Source organism: Callorhinus ursinus, unplaced genomic scaffold (assembly GCF_003265705.2).
Source record: "Callorhinus ursinus isolate GAN/ISIS: 27379988/994484 unplaced genomic scaffold, GSC_fseal_2.0 scaffold13, whole genome shotgun sequence".
Lineage (NCBI taxonomy): Eukaryota > Metazoa > Chordata > Mammalia > Carnivora > Otariidae > Callorhinus > Callorhinus ursinus.
In genome coordinates, this window is record NW_027397075.1 from 20591101 (window position 1) to 20603466 (window position 12366).

The 12366-nt window shown below is 47.9% G+C and overlaps 1 protein-coding gene across 2 annotated transcripts in view; it reads right to left on the reverse strand.

Moving 5' to 3' along the window:
• The window catches only part of KIF26B (kinesin family member 26B), a 444580-nt gene that overhangs the window by 134728 nt on the left and 297486 nt on the right, over positions 1–12366 (reverse strand). For both annotated transcript variants that reach the window (XM_073899899.1, XM_073899900.1), the window contains one exon: positions 8867–9050. In XM_073899899.1, the coding sequence (XP_073756000.1) occupies positions 8867–9050 (184 nt within the window). The remainder of the gene's footprint in view (positions 1–8866; positions 9051–12366) is intronic.

The window sequence follows — 12366 nt, forward strand, 5'->3', positions numbered from 1 at the left end:
GTGTTATGCTGAGTGAAATAAGTCAATCAGAGAAAGACATGTATCACATGACCTCACTGATATGAGGAATTCTTAATCTCAGGAAACAAACTGAGTGTTACTGGAGTGGTTGGGGGTGGGAGGGATGGGATGGCTGGGTGATAGACATTGGGGAGGGTATGTGCTACGGTGAGCGCTGTGAATTGTGCAAGACTGTTGAATCACAGATCTGTACTTCTGAAACAAATAACGCAACATATTTTAAGAAAAAAGGAAAAGAAGAAGATAACAGGAGAGGAAGAAAAGGGGAGTATGTCAGAGGGGGAGACGAACCATGAGAGATGATGGACTCTGAAAAACTGAGGGTTCTAGAGGGTAGGGGGGTGGGGGGATGGGTTAGCCCGGTGATGGGTATTGAGGAGGGCACGTTTTGCATGGTGCACTGGGTGTTATGAACAAACAATGAATCATGGAACACTGCATCAAAAACTAATGATGTAATATATGGTGATTAACATAACAATAAAAAAATTAAAAAAAAAAGAATAAGGATAAAATGTTTACGGAAAAAAAAAAAAAAAGAATGAAAGCTGCTAAATGTGAGAGTGGCATGGCAGGAGGTGTAGACAAAAGGCCCTATGACTGAGGGCATCTGGGTTTGCTCCAGAAGCAGCTGGGCCCTTGGAGAAGCCCTGGGTGTCTGGGATGGGAGGGCGCTAGGACCGCGTGGAAACCTCTGCATGGGGTAGGAGGGGTGGGGGAGTGGAAAGGACCAATCTAGGTGAATGAGTCAGAAAGTTTTCTCCAAGCCTCCTTTCCTCAGATGCAGCCTGGAGGAGGGGTCAGAATAAGAAAGAAGGGAAGGACAGAAAACCAACTCCAAAGACAAGAGCTTAGCAGACTCAAGCAAAACCAGCAGAGCATAGAAAGGAGTATCTGTAATTAGGGAGTAGAAGGTCACACGCGTTTACTCCCCAGAAGAGCTGACAATTTAATTTACAAAGCTATCAGACTAGCCGTCCTGATGAATTATTTTGTATTATTTATGCAGTATTATTTACGCATTCTTCCCCCTGCTCCTGCCCCCCTCCAGCATACTGAAATAGAGAGCTCACAAGTCACTTTTCCCATCTGTAGCTTTTAAGGATGGAGTAGACACTGGTGAGTGAGTAGTGGAGTCCGGAGCTTTCCATCATTTATATATGCTTGAAATGAATGTCAAAGGCTGGCTCAAGTCTTTCCCGTTCTCTCCGATAGTTTCAGGATGAGGAATGATAGAACCGATAATGAGGAATTTGACAATTTGCATACTGTTTAAATAACCTGGACCTTGGTGGGCTGCAAGGCATGAAATTCTCCTCCACATAACCCGGCATCACTTCCTGAACAAGGGAGAGATACACCAGCCATTTCTACTTGTTGAATAAATAAGAGCTACATGAATACCTTTTAAAAATCTGATTTTTATCAAATTTGTCCGGTTGTTTTCGTCTTGTAATCAGAATGTCAGAAATCTCGGCTTCCTCTTCCCTACAGTATCACAGAGGTTCAGTACGGGCAGACCTCATTTCATTGTGCTTCATTTTACTTACCACGGGCATTGCGTTTTTTATAGATTGAAGTTTTGTGGCGAGTCTCCTGGCACCATTTTTCCAATAGCACCTGCTCACTGCCTGTCTGTGTGTCACATTTTGCTAATTCTCCCAATATTTCACACTTTTTCATATGTTTGTTATGGTGATCTGTGATCTTTGTTACTATTGTAGTTGGGGCACCACACACTGTGCCCATATACAATGGTGACCTGATCAATAAATATCATGTGTGTTCCGACTGCTCCACTTCCTGGCCATTCCCCAGTCTCTCTCCCTCTCCTCGGGCCTCCCTGTTCCCTGAGGCACAACAAAATTGAAATTAAGCCAATTAATAACCCTCCAGTAGCTTCTAAGTGTTCAGGTGAAAGGAAGAGCCATATGTCTCTCACTTTAAATCAAACGCTAGATGTGATTCAGCTGAGTGGGGAAGGCGTGTCCAAGCTGAGATAGGGTAGAAGCTAGGCCTCTTGCACCAAGCAAGAGCCAAGCTGTGAAAGCAAAGGGAAAGTTCCTGAAGGAAATGACAAATGCTACTCCAGTGAACACATGGATGATAAGGAAGCGAAAGAAGAAGAAAGCCTTACTGTTCATATGGAGAACGTTTCCGTGGTCTGGATAGAAGACCAAACAGCCACGACATTCCCTTAAGCCAAAGCCTAACCCAGAGCAAGGCCCTGACTGTCCTCAACTCTGGGAAGGCTCAGAGAGGTGAGGGAGCCGCAGAAGAAAAGTCTGAAGCTGGCAGAGGTTGGTTCACGAGGTTTCAGGAAAGAAGTCGTCTCTATAGAAGTGCAAGGTGAAGCAGCAAGTGCTGATGGAGAAACTGCAGCAAGTTCTCCGGAAGATCCAGCTATGAGAATTCATGAAGGAGGCCACACTCAACATCAGATTTCAATGTAGACGAGACAGCCTTATTCTGGAAGAAGATGCCATCTAGAACTTTCATAGCCAGAGAGGAGAAGTCAATGCCTGGCTTCAAAGCTTCAAAGGACAGGCTGACTCTCTTGTTAGGGGCTCGTGCAACTCGTGACTTTAAGGTGAAACCAGCACTCTGTTGCCATTCCAGAAATCCTCGGACTCTTAAGAATGATGCTAAATCTACTCTGCCTGTGCTCTGTGACCAGAACAACAAAGCCTGGATGACAGCACATCTATTTACAACATGGTTTACTGAAGATTTCAAGCCCACTGTTGGGACCGATGCTCAGAAAAAGATTCCTTTCAAAACATTACTGCTCACTGGCAATGCCCCTGGGCACCCAAGATCTCTGGTGGAGATGGACAATGAGATTAGTGTTGTTTTCATGACTGCTAACACAACATCCATTCTAAACCCATGGATCAAGTTTTCAAGTCTTATTATTGAAAAAATACATTTCGTAAGACTACAGCTGCCATAGATAGTGATTCTTCTGATGCATCGGGGCAAAGTAAATTGAAAGCCTTCCGGAAAGGATTCACCATCCTACATACCATTAAGAATATTTATGATTCATGGGAAGAAATCAAAATATCAACACTAATAAGAGTTTGGAAGAAGTTGGGTGACTTTGAGGGGCTCAAGACTTCAGGGGGGGAAGTCACTGCAGATGGGGAGGAAAGAGCTGGAGAACTAGAATCGGGGTGGAGCCTGAAGACGGGACTGACGGGCTGCAATCTCATGATGAAACCTGAATGGATGCACAAAGAAAGTGGTTTCCTGAGATGGAGTGTACTCCTGGTGAAGATGCCGTGAAGATGGATGAAATGACAACGAAGGGTTTAGAATATTCCAGAAACTGAGTTGATAAATCTGCAGCAGGGTTTGAGAGGACTGACTCTAATTCTGGAAGAAGTTCTCCCATGGGTCCAATGCTATCAAATAGCATCACATGCTACAGAGAAATCCTCCATGAAAGGAAGCATCAATCGATGAGGCGAACTTCATTGTGGTCTTATTTTAAGAAATCGCCATGGTGACCCCAACCTTCAGCGCCCACCACCCTGAACACTCAGCAGCCACACCATGGAAGCGAGACCCTCAAGCAGCAAAAAGATTACAACTCGCTGAAAGCTCAGACGGGTAGCATTTTTAAGCAATAAAGTAGTTTTAATTAAGGTATGTGCATTGTGCTTTTAGACATGATGCTACTGCACACCTAATAGACCACAGTATCATATAAACATAACTTTTATATGTGCTGGGAAATAAAAAAAATCATTTGGCCAACTTTATTGTGATCTTTACTTTTACTGTAATGGTCTGGAACTGAACGTGCGATATCTCTGAGGTGTGCCTGTAATCAAATGGCTTTGACCGTAAAAAGGCTTATAAATCTGTAAAGGAAAAATAGTCTCCACTAAGAAGCTCACATGGTTCTTTTATTTTTTTCCTATGCTATGAACTTCCACATGAAACAAGAGACAGTTTAGGATGAAGCTAAATCTAGACAATGTAGGACCTAGTGGTGACACTGGCCAAGTTGTGTGTGTGGGGGGGTATGTGTGTGTGACAGAGAGAGAGAGATTATTTAGAGCACATACCTTTTTAACAGAGGTCAAAATATGCTGCTACTGGGTTTGAAAAATAGTGCTGAATACAATACAGATGGCTTAAAATCAGGGGCTGAAAAGAACGAACAGCCCCAGCCTTTACTGCACAGGAGACGTAATCCAGCCAGACAAGCAAGTCTATTTCTAAATCGAAACTCTGAAGACTCCACCAAGTCACCTGCCTCCGGGCCGCATGGCCCGAAGAGGATTTTGGGGAAGCATCTGAGAAACGCACAGACGGGTGTGGGCGGATGGTGAGGGGGAGCCACCACATGGACACCACGCGGGGATGCCTTAGCAGGGGTCCCCAGGAGCAGGGAACAGCGTGGAGGATACAGGAGTGGGGGCTGAGGCCGCATGTCAGGCACACATCTTTACAGGAGCCTAGAGTTCATGGAAATCAGGACACCCGCCCCGCCTTCCTTTACAGGGATGTGCCCAGAGCAGCCAACCAGCTCCACTGTCCTGTGCCCTGCTGGGACGCAGGACTTCTATAGATATTCGCTGAGTGAATCGAGTATGACAAGCCCTCCCCAACCTGTCCCAGCTTAACTTTCCATCATGCCTCTTCATGATCTCTCCATCCAATTTTCTGTGATCTTTCTATATATATTCTGTAGAATCTGTTCTCTTGCTGCTAGCACTCACCTATAAGAGTTTTCTTATATCCCCAAAACATGAACTGGGGGAAAATGGGCTGAGCGCTTCTCATTCTGTGCTTTGGAGGCATTCCCGGAGGTTCTAAAGGAAAAAGAAGGCTCCTTTCTGCCTTCATGCTTCATGGATTTCCCTTCAGGTATTCTTCTGGGAAGAGGAGAACTAGCCAACGTACGGGTGGACATGACTGTCACCATTACCAGTCTCACCTTCGAGAGCACTGCACACAGGAGGCATGGCGGCAGAACCACACACTCAGTGAGCTAAACAGATAACATTTGCTCTAGAAGCTTGTAATCCAAGACAAAGAGCTCTGACATTAAGCTGTGACAACTAACAAATGAACCTTAAACATGGATGTTAATTAATTGTGCAAACAAATTTCACAAAGAGCGGTTACTGACTAGGAGAAGGAGCCATTTTCAAACAGATTAGAGGTATAATTTACATATAAGCCAAATCAATGAAATATAAACGGGGACTAAGCTGCTTTCATCCACTAATCATTTTTATCTATTCATTAAGAATGTCTCTACAAGACCACCTAGTATAGTTTGGTTTATATTACTTGGAAGTAATTCCAACTTTTCCTTAAATCAGATTGTCCTTCATTTTGGTCCAAATTGGTGAGTTTTTTTTTTTTTTTTTTCTTTTAGAGAGAGAGCATGTGCATGCGCACATGTGCGTGAGCGGGGAGGGAAGGGCAGAGGGAGAGAGAGACTCTTAAGCAGGCTCCATGCCCAGCGTGGAGGCCATCTCGGGGCTCCATCTCACGGCCCTGAGATCATGACCTGAGCTCAAATCAAGAGTCAGATGCTTAACTGACTGAACCATCCAGGTGCCCCAAATTGGTGAGATTTCTAAGACTGACTGGAATAATGCACAAGGCTATAAGGGCCATAAAGACTGGCATTCTGCCTTGTGTGTCCATGACTGCAAGCCTAGTGCCTAGCACCATGCCTGACATACAACAGATGCCCAACGAATGTTGGCAGTGTGCCCAGAAGAGTGCCAGGTGCTGACAATATCAGGATGTTTCCTGTGTTTGCTGAACTGCAGCTCCAAGTACATTGAAGTCACTGCAAATCCTTCGGTCACCATGGAGTCCAGAAGAGCTCTTGCCTCAAGCGGTGCTCAGTGGCCGCAGGGACTCTGGGTGGAGGGTCTGGGGAGCAGTTGACACCAGCAGGGAGCGTCATGGAGCACCTCTGATCTCACTGTGGGTCTGCTCTTGGCTGCGCCACCCGCCCTTTCTTGCCCAGCCTCCACTGGATGAAGATAATGGGAGCCCAAGGTTATTTTGTGACCCCCGCGGCTCCCTCACATTCTTGACTCCACCCTCAAATTTTAAAGGTCGTGTATATCTAGTGGCAGCCCAGTGAGACCTAGAAAATAAAATGGCTTAATGCTCCTGACTCAGGAGGCACCAGAAGATCTCTTACCCTCTGGGGGCCTCAGTTACCTTGTTCGCTAAATGAGAGGCTTGCTCTAGATAAACGCATCCGCCTCTTCCATGCCCAGGTCTCCTGAGGAAGTCCTGGGGTGGCTGAGGCACAAGAGGTCAGGGTTGAGCTGGGTTTGTGCCCCACCCCCACCTCAGGTGTAAATAATAAAGTTGCTTCAGGCGATTCCATGACGCTTCCCTACTTCGAACCTACGGATTTATATATAGCACCAGTTATGTTCCATATTAAACTCCACTGTATTTCTTAGAGATGTTAATATGCAAATTTTGCAACAGAGCTACATTGATGGGAATGAATCCTTCCGTATGGGTAAGGACTGCAGCTCCTTATGGTGAGGCAGCAGGGGGTGCGAGAGCGGGGATGTGGGAGATGAGCGCCCCTTCAGCAGGTCCAGGCCCCCCAGCACTGTGCGGAGGAGGTGGCAGGATGCGAGTTCTTACCAACGTCTCGTTTCAGCCATACACCCGGTTTCAAGGAGTATATGATTACTACTCCCTTCCCAAGTCCCTCCCTCCCACAGCTGCTTCCTCCCACCACGGCCCCCCACCATGCTCGGCAGACAGCTGCCACCTCCATCACCTTCTGGAACACCCAATCTGATGGGCCCATCAGTGACACACTTCCTCAGACACACTCAGGACCTCCTGCCCTTCCTGGCCAGTTAATGGCCCCCATCACCCCTTTCTCTCCCACTCAAAGAAACATATGGGATTGAGGCTAATGCATGAGACAGAGGCTATCTTCCATTAAAAAAAATAAGTGTGCTTGCACGCTTTTGTTTACTAACAATTATAACCTTAATTGTGGTTATATCTGGTCTTACTCCTGCCTATCTTATTTATAATCCTACTTATGTGTGTAGAATAATATCTAGTCTGCTTATATCTGACCAGTGCCCTCCAAACTATTTTGATGCAAGTGCGGGGTCATCCTCTTGGCTGGTGACACTGTTTCTGTTGGTTCAGTCCCTTGGTGACCCGGTCCCGTTGTCTCAGAGTTGCAGGGAGGGGGTTAGGGATGGGGCAGGAGAGGACAGGGGGCCTGTGGCTTGGGGCCCAGGCCTACCTGAAGATGGAGCTACCCTGACCCTTGTAGGAACCACAGAGAGGCCACTGTTACAGATGCAGGGAGGCAGTTTCTTATGTGGTTCATTTTGAGGTATCCTGGATAGGGCTATGTTGGGGTATATGAGTAGGCCAGGTTGGCTAATAATCTCGCATCCTCAAAGTGATAACATTTAATATTTGTTCACATTTGTTCAGAGGAGAAGTTGGATATGGCTCAGAAAGTGAGAGAAGGAGCCTACAATGCTAAGTCCATATCGTCCAGGACAGTTCAGCTCTGGTATTAAAGTTCCAAACTCCTTAGCAAAACAAAAGCCCACATACACTTAAAAAAATGGCTCAGATGATAGATTTTATGTTACATGTATCTTAGCACAATTAAAAAGAAAGGAAAAGATTTTAACACCCTGCAGTTACTTGTGCCCACCCTCCCCAGAAGGTAGCACGTCAACCACCCATAATTACCCCAGTGAGGGTGTCCCTGCTCTCCCTCAGCGGCTCCCCCGTGAGTACTTCCCTAGACAGGGTTTTCACCATCTCCGTCCTGGCTGGTGAGGCCAAGGCAGCCCCGCAGCCTTCTTGCCTACTTTGCTTCAGGGCTGGAAAAACCATCAGCGGACAACTGCCGACCCTACCCCATGCCATGGAACATTCCGGAACTGGATGCTCTCCACTGGAGTAAGCATGGCTCCATTCAACATAATCTTAAAGTTTAAATGCCGTTGGGAAGAGTAACAGAGCAAGTTAATACTTTCCCAATGGGCTGGTGAAATTGAGGTGGAGGGGAGAGCTTGGGAGGAGGCAGAGAAAGGGCGGGGAGAAGAAGGGGCAGAGGGTCCCGGACTCCAGAAGGACCCCGAGTTACAGGAAGACCATGAACCTGAACAGCAGAGTCTGGGGGGCAAGGGGAAAGGGGATCGGTGACAGTGAGAGCTGGGTCCTCACAGCATAGCAGCTTCCCCATTCAGCCAAACCTGCAACTTTCCAGAAAGAAGCCGGGGCGGAACACGTGAAGTCGGTGGGGCACCGGCGAGGTTGTGCACCCCGTCCTACTTCTGACGGAAAGGAAAGAAAGGCAACAACCACCTTTCTGGAGCTCAATGTTCTTATAAGCCTTAGCGTGTTTCCTAACGGGAGGGCAAGAGCGACAGTGACTTTACCCAGACGCCCATGTCAGCACAGAGAGTTTGGGGGTGACGCCTGAGAACAAAGTTACCCCGAACCCAGCTGAGCTGCATCTCCTAATAGCCTTGGCCTGTTGGCGGGCCTCCTTCTGAGGAGGTATGTCTTCCCTGGGGCCCCTGCCTCTGCCTGCTGCCTTTTGTGTCTCTGTGGTTACAGTCCTGTGCAACACCGCACAGCTGGTTCGTCCTGCCCAAACCCAATCAGATCTCCAGTGATTTGAATGTCTTCATTTGCAATGCAATGCATGTAACTAAAGAAAAGTTTACGGTCCTTCCAAGTGAATTTAAGCTTGTCTCCTGCTCTCCCCATCACCCTCTCGTTTTAACAGCCAAACTGGGCTCCTGGTGCCCTTACCCCTTGTGCACAACCCCGCCCACCGAGCGCCTACCTTGCCCAGGCCTGGCGTGTCCTTCACCTTGCTGACGGCCCGCAGCAGACAGGGTGGGGCCGGTGGAGGGCAGGTCTGCAGAATACCGCTGAAGCTGGTGGCAAAGAGAGGGGGCTCAGCCACACACGAGGTGGAAGGTCGGTGTTTCTTCTTTTTAGAAGACAGATTTAACTTCTGGGCAGCTCTGGAAGGAAAAAAAGTGCAGAAAAGGGACAATGAGGGGCAAGTATGGTCCAATGTCCAATCAGATATGCCAGGCTCACTCTATTTAGCCACTTTCCCTTAACCCCCCCCCCCCCCCCCCGGTTCTTCCTGAAGTTAGATAGTTCCCTGTTCATCCTCCGGGGGCTCGGAAGCGGCCCCTTACTACAGCGCAGTAAACCTAGTGAGCCACCCAGTCACTTACACAGAGGGGAAAGAAAACAAACACAATTACACGGTTCTACAATCACGGTTTCTACAGAGTTGTTTGAGATCCACACTCGGCCTAAGCGTGGATACAGCTGGTTGTCTTTGGGCAAAAACAGCATCTATGAGGTTAATCATCCCACAGCTTCTCTGGTATGAACTCAAGTGTGAGAGGCCTTACGAGTTATTTAGAAATTCTAACACCTTGTAAAATCCCAACCAGCCTGATGAAGAACCATGTGGCGACCAATCAAGCACACTCCGTGTGTGGCTGAGGAAGAAAAACACACAGGCCAGGACCACGGGGAAACATAAGTCAACCTGGTTTTGGAAACGTAACACCAAATCAGAACAGAGTCCAGTGAGGGTGTACGGTGCTGAGACTATGGGCTGCTCGTGTGAAAAACGGGCTTTGTGCAGGGTGGTCTTTCGATACAAAACGCAATTCATGGGGGCGCCTGGGTGGCTCAGTCCGTGTAGCGTCTGCCTTCGGCTCAGGTCATGATCCCAGGGTCCTGGGACAGAGCCCCGCATCACGTCAGGCTCCCTGCTCAGCTTCTCCCTCTCCCTCTGTCCCTCCCCCGTGCTTGTGCTCTCTCTCTCTCTCTCTCTCTCTCTCTCTCTCTCTCTCAAATAAATAAAATCTTTAAAAAAAAATGCAATTCACGGGCAAGTGCCCGGGGTGAGGGTCAGAGCCAACAAAGGTGATATAGAGAGGGCAGATAGGGAAAGGCAGGAAGGAGGTTGCCGGCATCATTAAAAGTGTTGGGGGTTCACATATCCTCTCCTACCACACAAATGTTCTGCAACACTTACACCATATCATAGCGAGTGGTGGTGGGGGTGGGTGGGGAGAAATCAAAGCAAGTGGCCACGAGGCCAAGTTACTGCAGAGGCTCTGATATACTCACTTCTGGATTAATTCCAGAGATAGTGGGCTGCTGGCTTCTTCCTTTTTCTTTAGCCTACCATCCACGCCCACCCACGCCGCACTCACAGACCCTGCAGAGGAGGAGAGTGAGGGTCCTGGAAGTTAAAGCGTATGCAGGGCCCTCCCAAGGACATCACCCCAGGGTTCCCTCCTCTCTCTCCTACAATGCCAGATTTTCACTCTGGAAAATCCCGGATCATTCCTAACAGCATTCAAGCCTGCTGTTGTTTCTCCCATCTTAAAGGAAAAATACAAAACCTCTTTTTGGTTCTGTTTCCTTGCTCATCTTTGCACAAAACTCGGGGCAAGAGTTGTCTATCCTTGTTTCCTCTGGTTCCTCTCCTTCCCCTGCCTCTGAGCTCATTCCAGTGGGGGGTCCGACCCCCAGCTGCTCTGTATCTGCTCTTGTCGCGGCTGAGACGACCTGCGCAGTAGCTCAGGGGCGTGGTTCTCAGTGCCGCCTCTCCTGACCCATCAGAGCACCGATTATATCCTTCGCTTTCTTGTACCTTCTTCCTGAGGCTTCTAGGACATTCCTGGCCATGATTTTCTGGTTTTCTTCGCTGGTTTCTTCCCCCGGTCTCAGCGGTGGGATGCCTCAGGGCTCAGTCCTTGGTCCTTTTCACGTCTACCCTCAGTCTCTGGCTATTATCTCCTAAGAGCACCATTTAAATAACATCGCAATGCCCGTGAGCCCTAAATTTTTATTTCCAACTTAGACCTCTCTCTGGATCTCTGTATTTATTTATCCAACTACCCCCTCAACAATTCCATTTGGATATCTAATCGGTGTCTCAGACTTAGACACTAAATTCTTGCTCTTTTCCTGAAAAGCTGTGGGCCCTTGGCCTTCCCTCTTCCGGAAAATGACAGTTCCATCCGTGGAACAGCCCCGACATGTCTGACTCCTCTTTCTCTCACACCAGGCAGCCGATCCATCAGGAAATCATATGGGCTGAAACTCCAGAATGCGTCCATGGTCCATCGCCTGTCACCACCTTGACTGCCACTGTGTCCATCTGAGCCACTAACCCCTCTTGCCTGGGTTCCTAGAAGAGTCTCCTGACTCGTCTCCCTTCCTCTGTCACCCCCCAGCCCACAACCCCACCGCCCAGGCTGTTTTCCACATGGTTGTCAGAGTGGGTCTTTTAAAATATAACTGCTCATAACATACAACTCCCCCATTCTGCTTCTCATCTCAGAGTAAAGGCCAAAGTATATATAGTGACCTATAAGTCCTCCCATACATCCTCCCTCCTATCTCAGATCACCTTTCCTACTATTCTCATCTTCAATTACTCTGATCCAGCCCTACTAGCCTCCAAATACTCCTGGTATACTCCTGCTGCAGGGCCTTTGCACAGGCTCCTGCCTTAGCCTGGAGCGCTCGGCCCCAGGCAGAGCTAGGCACATGGCTCATTCCCTTACCTCCTTCAAATCTTTCTTCAAATGTTACCACAGGAATGAACCTACCCCGCGCACCATGGCGGACTCTACTTTCCAAAGATGGTTGCACCCCTATGTATCCCATCCCACATGCTCTTCCTAGGACATGACATTGACAAGCATGGCCTATTTTCCTTCTCTTTGAACCCAGTGGAACTTCGGAATTGCCTTGACCAACAAAATGTGGTGGGAATGATGTTGAATGACATCATTGGGTCATAACAGACAATATGTTTTCTACCAACTTTCTCACTCTTAGAAGCCGGCCTCCGTGTTGTGAGGAAGCCCATGTCACATGGAAAAGGACATGCAGAGAAGAACTGAGGACACCAGTCGATAGCCAGCATCAACTACCAGACATCTGAGTAAATGAGCCTTTACATGCTTGCAGGGGCCATACTTCAAGTCTTTTGGCTGAGGCCCAAGGCACTGTGGGCATAGATAAGCCATCCCCACTATGTCTTGTCCCAAATTTCTGAACTCCAGAGACCATGAAAGATAGTAAGTGATCGTTATTGACTTAAGCCACTAAGTTTCAGGATAACTGGTTACACATCCATAGTAAATGAACCAGCAGCACCTGCCTCCAATCTCATTTCCCTTCCCCTGACTGCCTTACCCACCCACCCCTGCATGACACTTCCTGTCTTCTAACGCAGCAGGTGATTTATTTAGTTATCATGTGTGTTATTGTCTGTTTCCTCTCTAGAATGTA